Source organism: Canis lupus, chromosome 32 (assembly GCF_003254725.2).
Source record: "Canis lupus dingo isolate Sandy chromosome 32, ASM325472v2, whole genome shotgun sequence".
In the NCBI taxonomy this organism is placed as follows: Eukaryota; Metazoa; Chordata; class Mammalia; order Carnivora; family Canidae; genus Canis; species Canis lupus.
The window spans coordinates 23,958,035-23,973,499 of NC_064274.1; the positions used below are offsets into that span (position 1 = coordinate 23,958,035).

The following is a 15,465-nucleotide window of genomic DNA, read 5'->3' on the forward strand; positions in this document are numbered from 1 at the left end:
ACAGAAAATAATTTTATTGCTGAGCCACTTAAATATCTTCATATAGATATCCCCATCAGTATGTCAGTATCAAATTTAGCGTCATCCTCATTTACCAAATTGCAACCTCCCAGCCCAACACACACATTAAGAAATGAAGTTTTTAGGAACACCTGGATGGCTCAGTGGTTGAGCATCTGCCTTTGGCTCAGGTGGTGATCCTGGATTGAGTCTCGCATCAGGCTCCCCACAGGGAGCCTGCCTCTCCCTCTGCCTATGTCTCTGCCTGTCTCTGTGTCTCTCATGAATAAATAAATAAAATCTTAAAAAGAAAAAAAGAAATGCAGATGTTAGCCCACTGTGATCCATTCAGTAGTTTCCTAATGCCAGAAATCTAGGAAACTATTCTTCATGCATACTCACTTATCTCCTCCAATCATCAAGTTCTGTTAATTCAGCCTCTTCCTCATACCCAGAATCCATCCCTTCCTCGCTGAATTTATAACTTTCATTTTTGCATTGTCTCCTGATTCATTCATTATCTCCTTCTATTCCATCTTTCATTCCAGCATAAAGGTCAGCTTTCTAAAGTACAAGTCTGATCATGTCATAATCTTTATATATTTTTTTAAGATTTTATTTATTTATTCATAAGAGACACAGAGAGAGAGAGGCAGAAACACAGGCAGAGGGAGAAGCAGGCTCCATGCAGGGAGCCCGATGTGGGACTTGATCCCCGGTCTCCAGGATCACACCCCGGGCTGCAGGTGGCGGCTAAACCCACTGTGCCACCGGGGCTGCCCCTGTCATAATCTTTATATTTCTGAAATGAATCTCTTGTTGTCTTCACAAGCTGATTCTGCACAGCTCACCTCCCACTCTTGCTCTTCACCAATCCCCTATTTCTCAAATCATCCACATCAATTTTCATTTCCTTATCCATTATGTTTTCTCATTTTCAATGCCTCTGCATACACATTCCCTGTGTGAGGAGTGTCTTTTCCTCCCTAGCCAACTACTCAACCTTCAGAGGTGGTTCAGACATCCTTTCTCTCTCTCTTCTATCCATTCTCCCTGACGTCTCCATGAAGAGTTATGTGCCCCCCAATCCGTGTTCTCTTGACTTCTTATGTTTTCGAGACAGAAAATATCTTGAGGGCAGGTATTTCATCTTACTTTTTCTTTGCATAGCACCCGGTAAGTTTGCTAAATGAGTAAGTAAATAACTAGATGGAATGTCAGCAGATATTGACTAGGTAGCTATTGATTAAGCTCTGTGGCTCTGGGCAAACTAACTTCTCTGGGTCTCATTTTCTCTGTGTATAAAAATGAAAGGGTTAGACTAAACCATCTAGTTCTAAAATTATTTGTTTCTTTGATAGAGTAGTAGTATTTGGAAGACTTGAGATTTTCTTGCTTTATTGAGACAGGTCACCTTAAGAAAAATGTATGTGGGAAGGTACAAAGACAATTTTTGTCATTATGATAATATAAGGAACTGTTCATTTTGGGGTTATTAGTTATCATTTATGGTCTCAGTCTAGTTTCTTTCTGGCTTCAGGTGTTTCTGGGGTTGCATCTTTTGCTTAATAATTAATCTCTGCTATGAACTTACATTCATATTTCTCCAAAGAAATTGAAGACAAGCTGGATACAGAAATTGAATATAAAATTCAGTATTTTAACTCTAAATGGGTTCAACTTCTCATTCATTATAGCTATAGTTAGAGGAGGAAAAAAGGAAAATGATGGTATTGTGAGTTCAGTGTGTCAGAACAAGAACATAATGTCTAAAATAGACAAATGAAGAAAAAAGACATAAACATAGTATTTGGAAATATGAAACAACACCCAGGAAAACCAAAAAGAGAGTTAAAAGTGTTAAAAAGTTAGTCACTCTGAAAAGCAGGATTGGAGATGAGAGGTAAGGTAGGGGAATCTTTGCTTTCTTATAGGAGATCGTCTATGTTTGCATAGTAGGATTTCTTTTTTAGCCATTGTTCATTTGAATATATGTTGGGTCCTTTACATGTGCCAGGTACTAGACATTGGAAAACTGAACAAAACAGAAATCCATAATTTCGCAGAGCTTAGATCATGTCATGTTTTCAGTTTTAAAATTTTTCTGTTTACATTAGCCTTTTTTAAATTGAAGAATCACATAAGTAAAAGATTGCATTAATCATAAGACTACAGCTTTAATGATTTACCTCAAAGTGAATCTTAGGTGGTGCTCTAGAAAGAATGTTACCAGTACCCTGAAAAACCTATTTCTGTCCCTTCATGTTCAGGACCGTCTACCCTACTTCACTGTCATATAAAAGGTTTCACTGGGGGTGCCCAGGTGGCTCAGCCATTGTGTGTCTGCCTTTGGCTCAGGTCAGGGTCCCAGAATCCTGGGGTTGAACCCCACATAGTTTCCCTGCACAGACGGGAGCTTGCTTCTCCCTCTCACTCTACCCCTCCCCCTGCTTGTTTGGTCTCTCTCTGTCAAATAAATAAATAAATATCTTACAAAATATAAAAATAAAAGGTTTCACTAATGACTTTTGGACCTTATGCATGTTGAGTCCATAAGTCCACGTAGAAGTTCATCTACATAAAATTGAGAATTGACTGAATAAATTCATTGCTCCAAGGTGCTAATAATGAGCTTCACACAAGTATGAACTTGTGGTTAAAAGCCCTTAGGTCAGTTCACTTGAGACTTTAATCACTAAATAAAATATGTTAGTAAAAATATAAAACAAATCACACTTTCATGTTAATTTGTCATTTTTGAGTGTGAGTAAATTAACTCACACTTTATTCTACTATTCTTTATTGCCCAGCAGTCAAGGTCACTGACAAAGAGTCACGGGAGAAAGAAGTATTCACATCAGACCATATCAGACATGGAAGAGAATGTAGTTCATTTTTTTCTTCCTGTTCACTTTATACATTCACATCTGCATAAATTGAAGGATTTATCTCTGTGAATGGTCAATGTGGAAATGCCTTCATAACTAAATTAAGGACTGAAATTTCCCATATCAGGCCTGATTTTGATGCTTACAAATCATCATTTATGTGTATGTGCAATTGGAAGGTCACCGTTGTGCTTATTTCTTCAAGGAAATGCTTTTCTTCCTCCAGACCAATTGTCACCATATCTGTAGAACCAAGCAAGTATTGATGGTTCACATAATTAATCCTTTTCATTTAAAACATAAAGGAGCCCCCCCCCCCCCCCAGCCGCCGTGCGGATGAGGAGCGTGAGGCGGCAGCTGGGGGTGGGGGGCGGCTCATGGCAGCTAGGCGAATTGCACAGGAGACTTTTGATGCTGTATTGCAAGAAAAAGCTAACCAATATCACATGGACCCCAGTGGTGAGGCTGTAGGTGAAGCTCTTCAGTTTAAAGCTCAAGATCTTCTAAGGACAGTCCCAAGAGCAAGAGCAGATATGTATGATGACATTCCTAGTGACAGCAGATACACTCTGGCTGGATCTATAGCCCACCCTCGAGACACTGGGAGAGAAAGCTTGAGAGGTGATGTATTTCCAGGACCTTCCTTCAGATCAAGCAATCCTTCTGTAAGTGAAGACAACTACATTCGCAAAGAGTGTGGCCAGGATCTGGAGTTTTCCCACCCTGATTCCCGAGACCAAGTTTTTGGCCACCGGAAATTGGGACATTTCCGTTCTCAGGATTGGAAATTTGCACTCCGTGGCTCTTGGGAACAAGACTTTGGCCACCCCGTTTCTCAAGAATCCCCTTTGTCACAGGAGTGTAATTTTGGTCCTTCTGCACTGCTTGGGGACTTTGGTTCCTCTAGGCTGATTGAGAAAGAGTGTTTGAAGAAAAAAAGTCGGGATTACAACGTGGACCGTCCAGGGGACACAGACTCTGTGCTCAGGGGCAGTGGCCAAGTCCAGGGCAGAGGCTGAGGTCTAAACATTGTTGACCAGGAAGGGACCCTTTTAGGAAAGGGAGAGACTCAGGGCTTGCTCCCATCTAAAGGGGGAGTTGGTAAACTTGTCACACTAAGAAGTGTGAGCACGAAGAACGTACCCACTGTAAATCATATTACTCCCAAAACTCAGGGCACCAACCAAATCCAGAAAACCACCTCAAGTCCTGATGTGACCCTGGGGACAAACCCAGAAACAGAAGATATCCAGTTTCCCACTCAGATCCCTTTGGGGCTCAATCTGAAGGATATTCGGCTTCCCAGAAGAAAGATGAGCTTCGACCTCATAGATAAGTCTGATGTTTTTTCAAGATTTGGGATATCAAATGGGCAGGATTCCACACCATAAAAGATGATGTTAAATTTTCTCAGCTTTTCCAGACGCTCTTTGAACTCGAAACCAAAACCTGTGCTAAAATGCTCGCTTCATTCAAATGCTCCTTAAAACCAGAGCACAGAAATTTTTGCTTTTTTACGATCAAATTTTTAAAGCACTCTGCTTTGAAAACACCCAGAGTTGATAATGAGTTTTTAAACATGCTTTTAGACAAAGGTGCTGTGAAGACCAAAAATTGCTTTTTTGAAATCATAAAGCATTTTGACAAGTACATAATGAGGCTTCAAGACGGCCTTCTGAAGTGTCACACCCCTGCTCATGGCTTGCAATGCCTATGAGCTGAGTGTCAAGATGAAAACCCTCAGTAACCCCCTGGACTTGGCTGTTGCCCTGGAGACCACCAATTCTCTCTGCCAGAAGTCTTTAGCCCTTTTGGGACAGACTTTCTCCTTGGCCTCTTCTTTCCAGCAAGAGAAAATCTTAGAAGCTGTTGGCTTCCAAGATATAGCTCCCTCTCCTGCTGCATTTCCAAATTTTGAGGACTCTACTCTGTTTGGGAGAGAATACATCGATCACCTGAAGGCCTGGCTGGTCACCAGTGGGTGTCCACTTCAGGTCAAGAAAGCTGAACCTGAGCCTACCCAAGATGAGGAGAAAGTTGTTCCTCCTACCAAACCCAAAATTCAGGCCAAGTCTCCGAGTGGTCTCAATGATGCTGTCCCCCAACGAGCAGATCACAAGGTGGTGGACACCATCGATCAGCTGGTCCCACTCGCATTGTCAGAGGCAGCCTATCTCCCAAAGAGAGAGCTCTTCTCAAGGAGGACCCTGCTTACTGGTTTTTGTCTGATGACAGTAGTCTGGAGTATAAATACTACAAATTGAAGCTGGCAGAAATGCAGCGGATACGCCACACCTTGCCAGGAGCAGATCAAAAGCCAATAGCAGCAGAATGTGGGGTCTGGGCCATGCTGTATGCTTGGACAATCCGGAGCCTCAAGAAGAGGCTCCTCCCAGACCTCCAGCGGGAGCTGCTCCGCACTCAAGGGCTTCTGGGCTGGAAGGTGAGGAAAGCAACCACTGGGACCCAGACCCTCCTCTCCTCAAGCACCAGACTGAAACACCATGGCCGGCAGGCTCCAGGTTCATTGCAGGGAAAGCTGTCCCAGCCAGATGGAAATGATACTGTCAAGGACTGCCCACCTGACCCAGTTGGACCCTCTCTTGGGGACCCCAGCCCAGAAGTCTTGGGCCTATCCCCCAAGCCAGCAGGAGCGGAAGTCTCTGAAGCTCCTCAATCCTCCTCTCCCTGCCCATCTGCTGACGTTGACATGAAGACAATGGAGACTGCAGAGAAACTGGCCAGATTTGTTGCTCAGATGGGACCAGAAATTGAACAATTCAGCGTAGAAAATAGTACTGACAACCCTGACTTGTGGTTTCTCCATGACCAAAATAGTTCAGCCTTCAAATTCTATCGAAAGAAAGTATTTGAACTATGCCATCAATTTGTTTTACATCATCTCCACTGAACCTCCACACCAGTGAGAGCACTGATTCTCAAGAGAGCCCCCTTGATCCCATGGAAGGGGAAGGAGAGTTTGAAGATGAGCCCCCTCAGCATGAGGCTGAGTTGGAAAGCCCAGAGGTGATGCCTGAGGAGGATGATGAAGACGAGGAAGATGAGGATGAGGAGGGGACCGAAGAGGCCTCCACTCCTAGAGGGGCCTCCAGGCAACCAGGAGGGGCTGCCAAGTCCGAGGGCTATAAGGGCAGCCCCCCCCCCCCCCATGGCCTCCCAAGCGAGGCAGCCGAAGATGGCCCGGCGGGTGCACCTGCCCTATCACAGGCCACCTCAGGGGCCTGCTTCCCTCGGAAGAGGGTCAGTAGCAAGTCCTTGAAGGTTGGCATGATTCCGGCTCCAGAGAGGCTGTGTCTCATCCAGGAACCCAAAGTTCATGAACCAGTTCGAATTGCCTACGACAGACCTCGGGGTTGTCCCATGTCCAAAAAGAAGAAACCCAAGGATTTTGATTTCGCCCAGCAGAAGCTGACCGACAAGAACCTGGGGTTCCAGATGCTGCAGAAGATGGGCTGGAAGGAGGGCCACGGCCTGGGCTCCTGTGGGAAGGGCATCAGGGAACCCGTCAGCATGGGAACTGCATCGGAAGGGGAAGCGTTAGGTGCTGACGGGCAGGAGCACAAGGAAGATACGTGTTCCGTCAAAGGATGATGCAGATGTACAGACACAAATGGGCCAACAAATAGTTCCAGGGTCTCTTCCATGAGGACAACAGGCATCCAGAAAGTGCTAACTCACCACTTTGGGTGCTTACTGTCTCTGGCTTGTTTCCATCACTGGAAATCATATAGAGAATTTTAGCATTTTTGGTCCTTGGTAAAACCTAGAAGACATTTGTGATGTTACAAAATGGAAGTTTTTGGGGTTTTTTTTTTCTTTCTTCTTTTTTATTAATCTAAGAAGTTGTGAATGTTGTTAATCATTTAGCAGTTACAATAAATGTAGAGGAAACCCCCCTAAATAAATAAATAAATAGATAAATAAATAGATAAATAAATAGATAAATAAATAAATAATGAAGGATATACTTTTATCAATATGTGAAGATTAATAAAAATGAAAATCCAAATTGAAGTTGCCATACTCAAGAGAACGTGATCATTTTTTCTATATCTGATTAAAATAATATTAATCTCTAATTCATAATTTTTGATATCTACTTCCTCTTCGATCTGAAAATACAAATTCTCCAAAATGGTGTTCAAGACAAAGGCCAGAGATGATATTAAAATTTGGTTGTACTCCATTTTTTTAAATTAAGTCTTAATTTTTTAGAGCAGTTTAAGGTTTACAACAAAATGAGGGTAAGGTACAAAGATTTACCATACATCCCTGCCCCTGTATATGCATAGTCTCCCTGTTATCAGCATCTCCCATCGGAGTGGTACATTTGTTGCAGTTGATGAACCTACAATGACACATTGTAAGCACCCGGAGTCCATAGTTTGTATATGGTTCATTCTCTATGTTGTGTGTTCTGTGGTCTTGGACAAATGTACAATGACATGTATCCATCATTATGATACCATACAAGAGTATTTTCACTGCCCTAAAAATCCTCTGTGTTCCACTTATTCATTCCTCACTCCCTACCCCCACCATCACACTTTATTTTTAGCGAAGAAATCTATAGTAAATCAAACCTCTTTCTGATGCCATCTAAATGAAAGACTTCAAACCTTGAGAAAACTTATTGAATTGGTTTTTATGTGGAAGTGGAAGTCAGCAATATCTCATAAGTGACTTTAGTTATAACATGTAAGGTTTTATCTAATTTACTATAATCTTTAGAGAACTTCTATAGCTATACAAATTTAGATTCACCATTTTTATTCTACTATACTATTAACAAAAATTTACTTAGAATGGAATCTGCCATTTAATATATATCACATTTAATTATATATCACAATTAATTATATATCACATTTAATTATTATCACATTTTATTATAATTATAACAAAAATTTACTTAGAATGGAATCTGCCATTTAATATATATCACATTTAATATATATCACATATAATTATAATGATTAGAAAATGTTCAAAACATCTCTTTGATCCTATAAACTTTAATCATCTATGATTAAGAATACAAGCGTAGGCAAAGTTTGATACTTATGGAACACATTAGAATACATTCTGATCTTTTTAAAGAAAATCCCTGTCCTCCATGGTTGCAGTGGACATGATACAGCAAGAATTTATATGCTGCTCTCACACAGGGAAAGAGGTTATGTTTACTATGTTTTATTGATTTTAAGAGGTATGTTCCCCTCCTCCCCCAGTTTAACATCTTGACTTAACTATATGCGTTTGAGAATTTTCTAGGTATCTCTCTGTTATTGGTTTCTAATTTAATTTCAAGATACCTATTATTGGTTTCTAATTTAATTTCATTGTGTTTAGATAACATATCTGTATCCTTTCACCTCTTTGAAATTTATTGAGACTTGTTTTATGGTCTGACATATGGTCTGTCTTCGTGAATGTTTCATGTACACTTGAAAAGAATGTGTCTTCCACAGTCATTGGAGTGTTCTATACATGCACTTAGTTTTAATGATGACGTTCCTACATTTTCTATATCTTTACTATATATCTTTACTACTGAATATGATGTTCTATTGATTTGCTTTCATCAGTTACTGAGAGAGGAGTGTTAAAAATGTTAACTATAATTGTAGATATTTGTTTCTTCCTTTAATTCTGACACTTTTGCTTCTTGTATTTTGAAGCTCTGAATATATGCATACACGTTAAGATCATTATTTCTCTGTGATGAATTGACTCTTTTATTCTTAAGAAATGTTTCTTTTTGCCCCTTGTAATATTTCCTTTCTTGAAGTCTGTTGTATCTGATATTTTAGTATAGCCTGCTTTTTTATATTTAGCATTTCCATGGTATAACTGTCATAACTTTCCATCTTGATACTTTTAAACTATTGGAGTCTTTAATATTAAAGTGTAATATTAATTTCTATGAGAACCATATACTTGAGTCTTGTTTTTGTTTTTGCCCAGTCTGACCATCTCTACCTTCTTTGGTCTGTTTAGTCCATTTCCGTTTAATATAATTATTGATATTGTTGGGCTTAAGCTACATCTTGGTCATTATTATTTACTTGTGCCATCTGTTCTTTGTTTTTTCCTCCTTCCTGCATCTTTTGAATAAGTTTGTTTTTTAAATTCCATTTCATCTCCTTTATGGGCTGTATTTTAAACTGGTTACTTTAGGGATTATAGTATGCATCCTTGAGTCAACCATAAATTAATACTTTAACATTTCATATATAATGTAAGAACTTGACAGTGGTATACTTCCACTTGTCCTTTTCCCTTCCTCTGTGCTATTTTTGTTACACATTTTACTTCTGCATATGTTATAGAACCCAAAATATACCATATTTTTTTAATAGCTCGCAAGAAAAAAGTCTTATACCTACCCACATTTTCATCATCTTTGGCATTTTCCATTCTTTCATGTAAATCCAAATTTCTGTCTGGTATCATTTCCCTTCAGCATAAAGAACTTTCTTTAACAGGCTGCAGGCTTGCTGAGGATGAATTCTCTCAGCTGTAGTTTATTTGAAAAATGTCAATTTTACCTTAATTTTTAAAGGTTATTTTTGTTGAGTATAGAACTGTACACTAATCTTTTTTTTTTTCTTTCAACATTTCCATCATTGTTTCTGATAAGTCAGCCATCATACTTATCATTATTCCCCCTTGTCCCTGGGCGCTTTTAAGATTGTTTTCGTTAGAATAAATTTTTATCAGTTTGGTTGTGATATGACTAAACATGGTTTTGTCTTTATCCAACATGGGGATCTTTGAGATTCTTGGATCTATGGGTTATTTTTTTTTAAACCAAATTTGGAAAATTCTTGGCCATTGTTTCTTCAAATATTTTTTCTCTCTCTCTTTCTAGGGCTCTAAATGACACATATGTAAGACCACCTAGTATTATCTCATAGGTCACTGAAAGTGTCTTAATTTCTTTTTGCCTTTTTTCTCTGTGTTTCAGTTTAGATAGTTTATGTTGACTAATATTCAAGTTTTTTGATCCTTTTCTCTATAGTGTTTAATATGCTGATCAGGTCACCCAGTAAAATCCCATTTTGATTTAGAATTTTCCATAGGTTCTTTTTCTTTTTTATTTCCAGTTATCTTCCAAGATTCCCTATCCATTTATTATGTTCATCTTTTCCTTTATATTCTTAGACGTATTGCTATTAACAGTTTTAAAGTCATTGGTTGCTAATCCCATAATTTGTGTCATTTTTTTTCTTTTGAGTCATATTTTCTTGCTTCTTTGCATGTTTTATGCTTTTTTGTAGTACACTGTGGGTACCACATTGTAGAGTATGTATTTTTGTCTTCCTTTATTGAATGTTGAATTTTGTTGTAATAGGCAATAAATTTACTGGTGAATCATCTGGTTTTATAAAGTTCGGTTTAGAGTAGCCTTTATTCTAGAGTATGCCCCTTATTCCCATAGCATGGTCTTTCTGGGGTCACAGGTGAATGCTCAGATTGTTCAGTAATATCTCTTTATCTCTTTGCCCTGGATGATTGGAACTTCAATGTTTCTCATAAGTTCCCAAAACTTATGGAATCTCTGTTCAGCTTTTAGATCACTGGCAGCTGTTTTTCTAGTAGGCTTGGTGGAATCTTGTCCTGCACTAATACAGTTTAATATGTATTTGTTGAGTAGAAGTCACTCGTATGCAGATTTCTGAGCCAGTTTGTCAGTGTAAATTACTCATTTCTGACCCCTGATGAGTGGGATTGCTGTTCTCTGTTTCAATTCTACTTCCTTGTATCATGGTTTGGGACATACTCTGTCAAAAAGTGAATTTAGAGCTCACCTCAAGTGTTGCCATGTCCAGTGTCTGCTATTATTGCTTCAAGTATTTTGTATAGTTTTACAGTTGAGTCAGGCAAGTTTAATAATCATTACTCTGTCATGACTGAAGCCAGGAGTCCACATTTTGACAAATCTGAAATTACAGTGTTTCCTACTATTAATACAATATCAATTTTTAAAAGTACTTACAATTTACTAATTTGATGATACAAAAAAGCAAAGCTTTTATATCTACTTTTTAGGCATTTATACCCACTTAAGAAGATGGCAACTATATAAAGTTAAATTGTAGTAGAGCAGTATGTTGTCAAGTGTAAAATAACCAGTACACATAAGTGTTATAGCTCTTATGTGAACTGCAGAGCTATAGGTTGTGGAGTAAATACAGGGTTTCTGGGCAGGGGTCAGATTTGAGTCGAAGCTTGAGGAGTAGGTAATATTTAAGTAAGAGAGATGGCATTTCAGGATGCAAGGCTACCATGAACAAAACTCAGTCTGCTTATAATAAAGGATTTTGGTTAGGATATAGAAATAGATGATGCTTATAATGTGATTTAATGCAATATAATAAGCTGAGTGGTTGAGGACTGTTGGGTTTATAAGGGTGAATAGTAGGGAGGCTACTACTGTCATGCAGAACTGAGGCAGTGAAAGCTCAAATACAAACAGTGGGAATGGAAAGGATGGGCAGATACAAGAAATAATACAAGGAAGAAATCAGCAGATCGGTTATTTACTGAATATGTGTGAGAGAAGGAGAGGGAAAGGAGGAAAAGGTGACAGAACTTTTGACCCTGAGTACCTGAGACAGTGATTTATTGGCAGAAATTAGGAAGGTAAGAGCAGGGCCATTGCTGTAGGAATGATTAATTAGTTATTAGAGAGTTGAAAGTATTAAAAGCATTATATTTTGTTTTTTAGTGGTATCACTGCCTAAAGCTAATAGGCAGTATAATGTAATGTATAAATATTTACATTTTGAAGGTTTTATACTGCTAATTTTATTTCTGTTTACATCACAGTATTTTTAGCTAATGAACTTGTTTCCTTTGTTTTATTAGGAAGTGAATAAGCAAATACAGCAAAAATGAGTACAAAGTGGGGGGTGGGGGCTCGGAAGTAGGTTCTGAATAGGACCCTAACAAAGAAAATGTAATTACTCAATTACCAAGATAACTAACCCATGCCCTTAAACACTCTCCTTTTCCTGTGACACTTACCATGTTGGATTGCTTTTGCCTATTTGTCTTCCTCCTTACTAAACTGTTGCATTGGTTAGCTTTTGCTGTGTGAAAAATTACCACAAAGCTAATTAAAACACAGACATTTGTTATTTCTCTCAATTTGGTGGACTCTCTAGGTTGTATGGTCTGGGCTGGCTCTGCTGATCTCTGAAGACTTTTGTTTAACATCTGATGTTGTTTGGTCTAGAGGGGCCTCCAGTAGGACCTCTCTGCTCCACATGTCTCATTCTCCAGTGGGCTAGCTTGGGCTTCTTCACATGGCAGCAAAGTTCCAAGAGAGCAGGAATGGTTGTTGCAAGGCCTCTAGAAGCTTGCATTTAAAACTCATACTTCTATCTCATTCTGTTGGTCAGAGCAAGTTACAGGCCTTCCAAGATTCAAGGAATGGAGAAATAGATTTTACCATTTGTTGGGTGGAGTTACAAAGAATGTTTGGTCATTGCTTTCAATCTACCACAACTGTAGACTCTGGGAATACGCTCTTGTATACTTTGCTCTCTTTGGTAATTGATACATAGGAAGCCTAAATATTTTTTTAATGAGTGACTAAATTAATGAAAGGAGGAAAACATTCAAGGAATATTTCAATATACCTTAAAGATATACATACTTTTATTATACCATTAGAGAGTATGGTGTTTTCTATGGACATATTTTAGAAAGTCTCTAGATTCTCCTCCTATCCTTTATAATTGAACAAGGAAGATATTTAAAACAAAACAAAATAAAAAGCAACTATTGCTTGAGCTATGATTGTTTGGTATTTTCACCTTCGCATTTTATTGTCTCAGGAAGAACTCACTTGGATGCGTTGTCACAGTCCTATTCCCCTTCTCAGGCTCTGCTATAGGTAGACTAACTCCAACCTGAACATGCAGGAGACCAGGAGCAAAGATGCTGTATTAAAATTAATAAAATTGTAAGTCAAGGAAAAAAATCATATCTGCCTCTTGGGTGAATGAACGAACCATAGTCTGTAGAGTCAGGTTAGCTAGCATTACTCTGTCAACCTCAGCAAATGACTTAATCTCTGTAAATCTGTTTTCTCATCTGGGACCATATTTCTCAGGAAATATTGTGAAAATTAAATTGTGAAGCACTAGCTATAATTCCTGATTTATGGAAGGTAATCAGTGAATTTTTAGTTCTTTTTACATGTGAACCAAAGTACTGGCATATGAAGGCATTCATCAGGGTTTCTCTTTTGTTGTGTTACTGACATTTGGGGTCAGATATTTCTTCATTATAAAGAGCTGTCCTGTGCATTACAAGATGTTTAGCAGCATCTCTGCCTTCTACACACTAGATGCCAATAGAACCATCCACCAGTGTGACAGCTAAAAATGTCTCCAGACATTGCCAAATGTCTCTAGTGGCAAAATATGCAAACATTTTATTCAACAGTTATAAGGATAGGGATAAAGAAGAATGTGGCAATGTACCCACAATGTAGGATAGGAAAGAGAAGTACTTGATTCTTCTCAAAATGCCTAAAACCCTTACTGTCTTTTATTACTCTTCCCATAAGTTAACTTATTTATTATGCTCTAACAAAATGGTTAACATTTACTGTGTGCTACTGGCTATGCTAGTAAGCTTCCCATGAGCTAATATTTGAATGTTGTGTATGTATCTGCCATCTATTAGAGTGGTATTCCATTATGAACAGGAACCTTATACCAGCTCCAGCCACAATGTATTTGTATTTATGAGGTAGCTATTCTACATTGATTAAATTGGTTGCATTGTACCCTAATAAAGCAATAAGGAACTGAAAATGGATGGAGGTGTGGAAAAAGATGGAAAATGAGTTTATACAAATCTATCTAAATGTGATAGATTATAAATATTGATTTAAAAAAAAACAGCTATTTTGAGAAAAGTAAACCCACCATTAATTTTTCTTTCATGATCACTAAACCAAAATATCAGAAGATATAAATAAATATCCCCTTTAAAGTTAATTTTTTCTATCATATTTATTATGAAAAGGATTCCAGTAGTGTTTAGAAATTTTTCACTTACTCATACTTCATGTTTTATTCACTATATGTCATTAATTGTTAAACATGTTAAACTTTTAAGTTCAGCATGGCGTTTGATTTTCTCTTTTTTCCTTAAAAACATATATTTCTAATTACATATATGAGTTAGAAGATTAAAACAGGGGAATCCCTGGGTGGCTCAGCGGTTTGGCACCTGCATTCAGCCCAGGGCATGATCCTGGAGTCCCGGGATCAAGCCTGCTTCTCCCTCTGCCTGTGTCTCTGCTTCTCTCTCTCTCTCTTTCAATCTCATGAATAAATGAATAAAATCTTTAAAAAAAAAAAAGAATTATAAAAGGAAGGTGTAACTTAGGGAGTAATAGTCTCCATGTCACTATATATGGATCTGAATTATTTTTAACAGCTACATAATATATAAGGTGTAAGTGTAACATAATTATAATCAAACATCTGCTATCAAAGAACATTTAGATTGTTGCCAGTTTTTTGCAACAATGCATATCCTTGTACTATTTTTTTTTTTTTGCACACTTGCTCATCTAATTCTTTAGTACAAATTTCTGGGAGTAGGATTGCAGAGCAAAAAGATAAGTGTCAGTTGAATATTTCACATTATATGTAGTACACATGTATTTGTGCTTTACAGTACACTTTCTCCAAAAAATTTCTCTATCTGGATAAATAGCCTTTATATCAATTTATTATTTAACAAAGAAATAGCAAAAAGTCACTCTTTTTCCTGTAATTTCATCCTCATTGTTGTCCAGGATGAGGTATTAAAGTGACACCTAGGTGGTGTCTGTACAGCTGAATATAATCTTGAAAATAGAGACACTGTATCTCTCTCATTCCCAGCTGCATCCTCTGAATGACCTAACATTCTGTTTTTCAGACTGCAGATTGTCACCCACTGGTGGGTCATGAAATCAATGTGTTTGAGAAGTTTGTTGTTTTTCTTTTTAATGAAATGTAATAGAATTTTAAAAAGTATGTTTTCTTACAGTGGACCCTGACCAAAAAATGTGAATATATCTAATCCTAGAAAATTCCTCCAGATATAAGGAGGGAAGTGGCCTTGGTCTTGCTTGCTGCCTTCACTAAGAACTCTCTGTGCCAGCCTTTGATGTCAGTAGTGAGATTGTCACAGATGTGTAGAAAATAATCCATTAGGCATTTCCTATAGAATTTGTCACATATTTCGAATTTAGCCAGTTATAACATTATGCCTCTCATGTGAGAAATACAAACAATGTGCTGGAGAAGCTGTTTTTCTTGCTAGCAAGCCACATTTTCTATTTCTCTTTCCACTGTGTGAAAATTTTCCTGAAAACCTCACCCTTGGGGGAGAGAGATGCAGAGAGCTTAGGCTCGTCTTCTCACCAGTCAACCCACTATCTCCCTTTCTGTTTCAAGGTCCTTCCTCAAAAGCACGGAACTGTGCAAAGGGAAAGTGAGAGGAAGGGCTCAGGGAGCTGGGGGGCATTAGGGGCTTT

General features: G+C 38.2%; 2 protein-coding genes across 2 annotated transcripts in view; both read left to right on the plus strand.

Annotated features, from left to right (window-relative positions):
* The first annotated feature begins 2,872 nt into the window (after positions 1 to 2,872).
* LOC112644588 (SURP and G-patch domain-containing protein 2-like) lies at positions 2,873 to 6,746 on the plus strand. The gene is given in 6 exon segments (XM_049104922.1): positions 2,873 to 4,247; positions 4,250 to 4,568; positions 4,570 to 5,035; positions 5,038 to 5,767; positions 5,770 to 6,480; positions 6,483 to 6,746. Coding segments are annotated over 6 exon segments (3,261 nt in total). The 5' UTR covers positions 2,873 to 3,265; the 3' UTR covers positions 6,536 to 6,746.
* Positions 6,747 to 12,866: 6,120 nt separating this feature from the next.
* The window catches only part of NFKB1 (nuclear factor kappa B subunit 1), a 97,804-nt gene continuing 95,205 nt past the window's right edge, over positions 12,867 to 15,465 (plus strand). The window contains exon 1 of the mRNA XM_049104925.1: positions 12,867 to 12,885. The gene's annotated coding sequence lies outside the window, so the exon portion shown is untranslated. The remainder of the gene's footprint in view (positions 12,886 to 15,465) is intronic.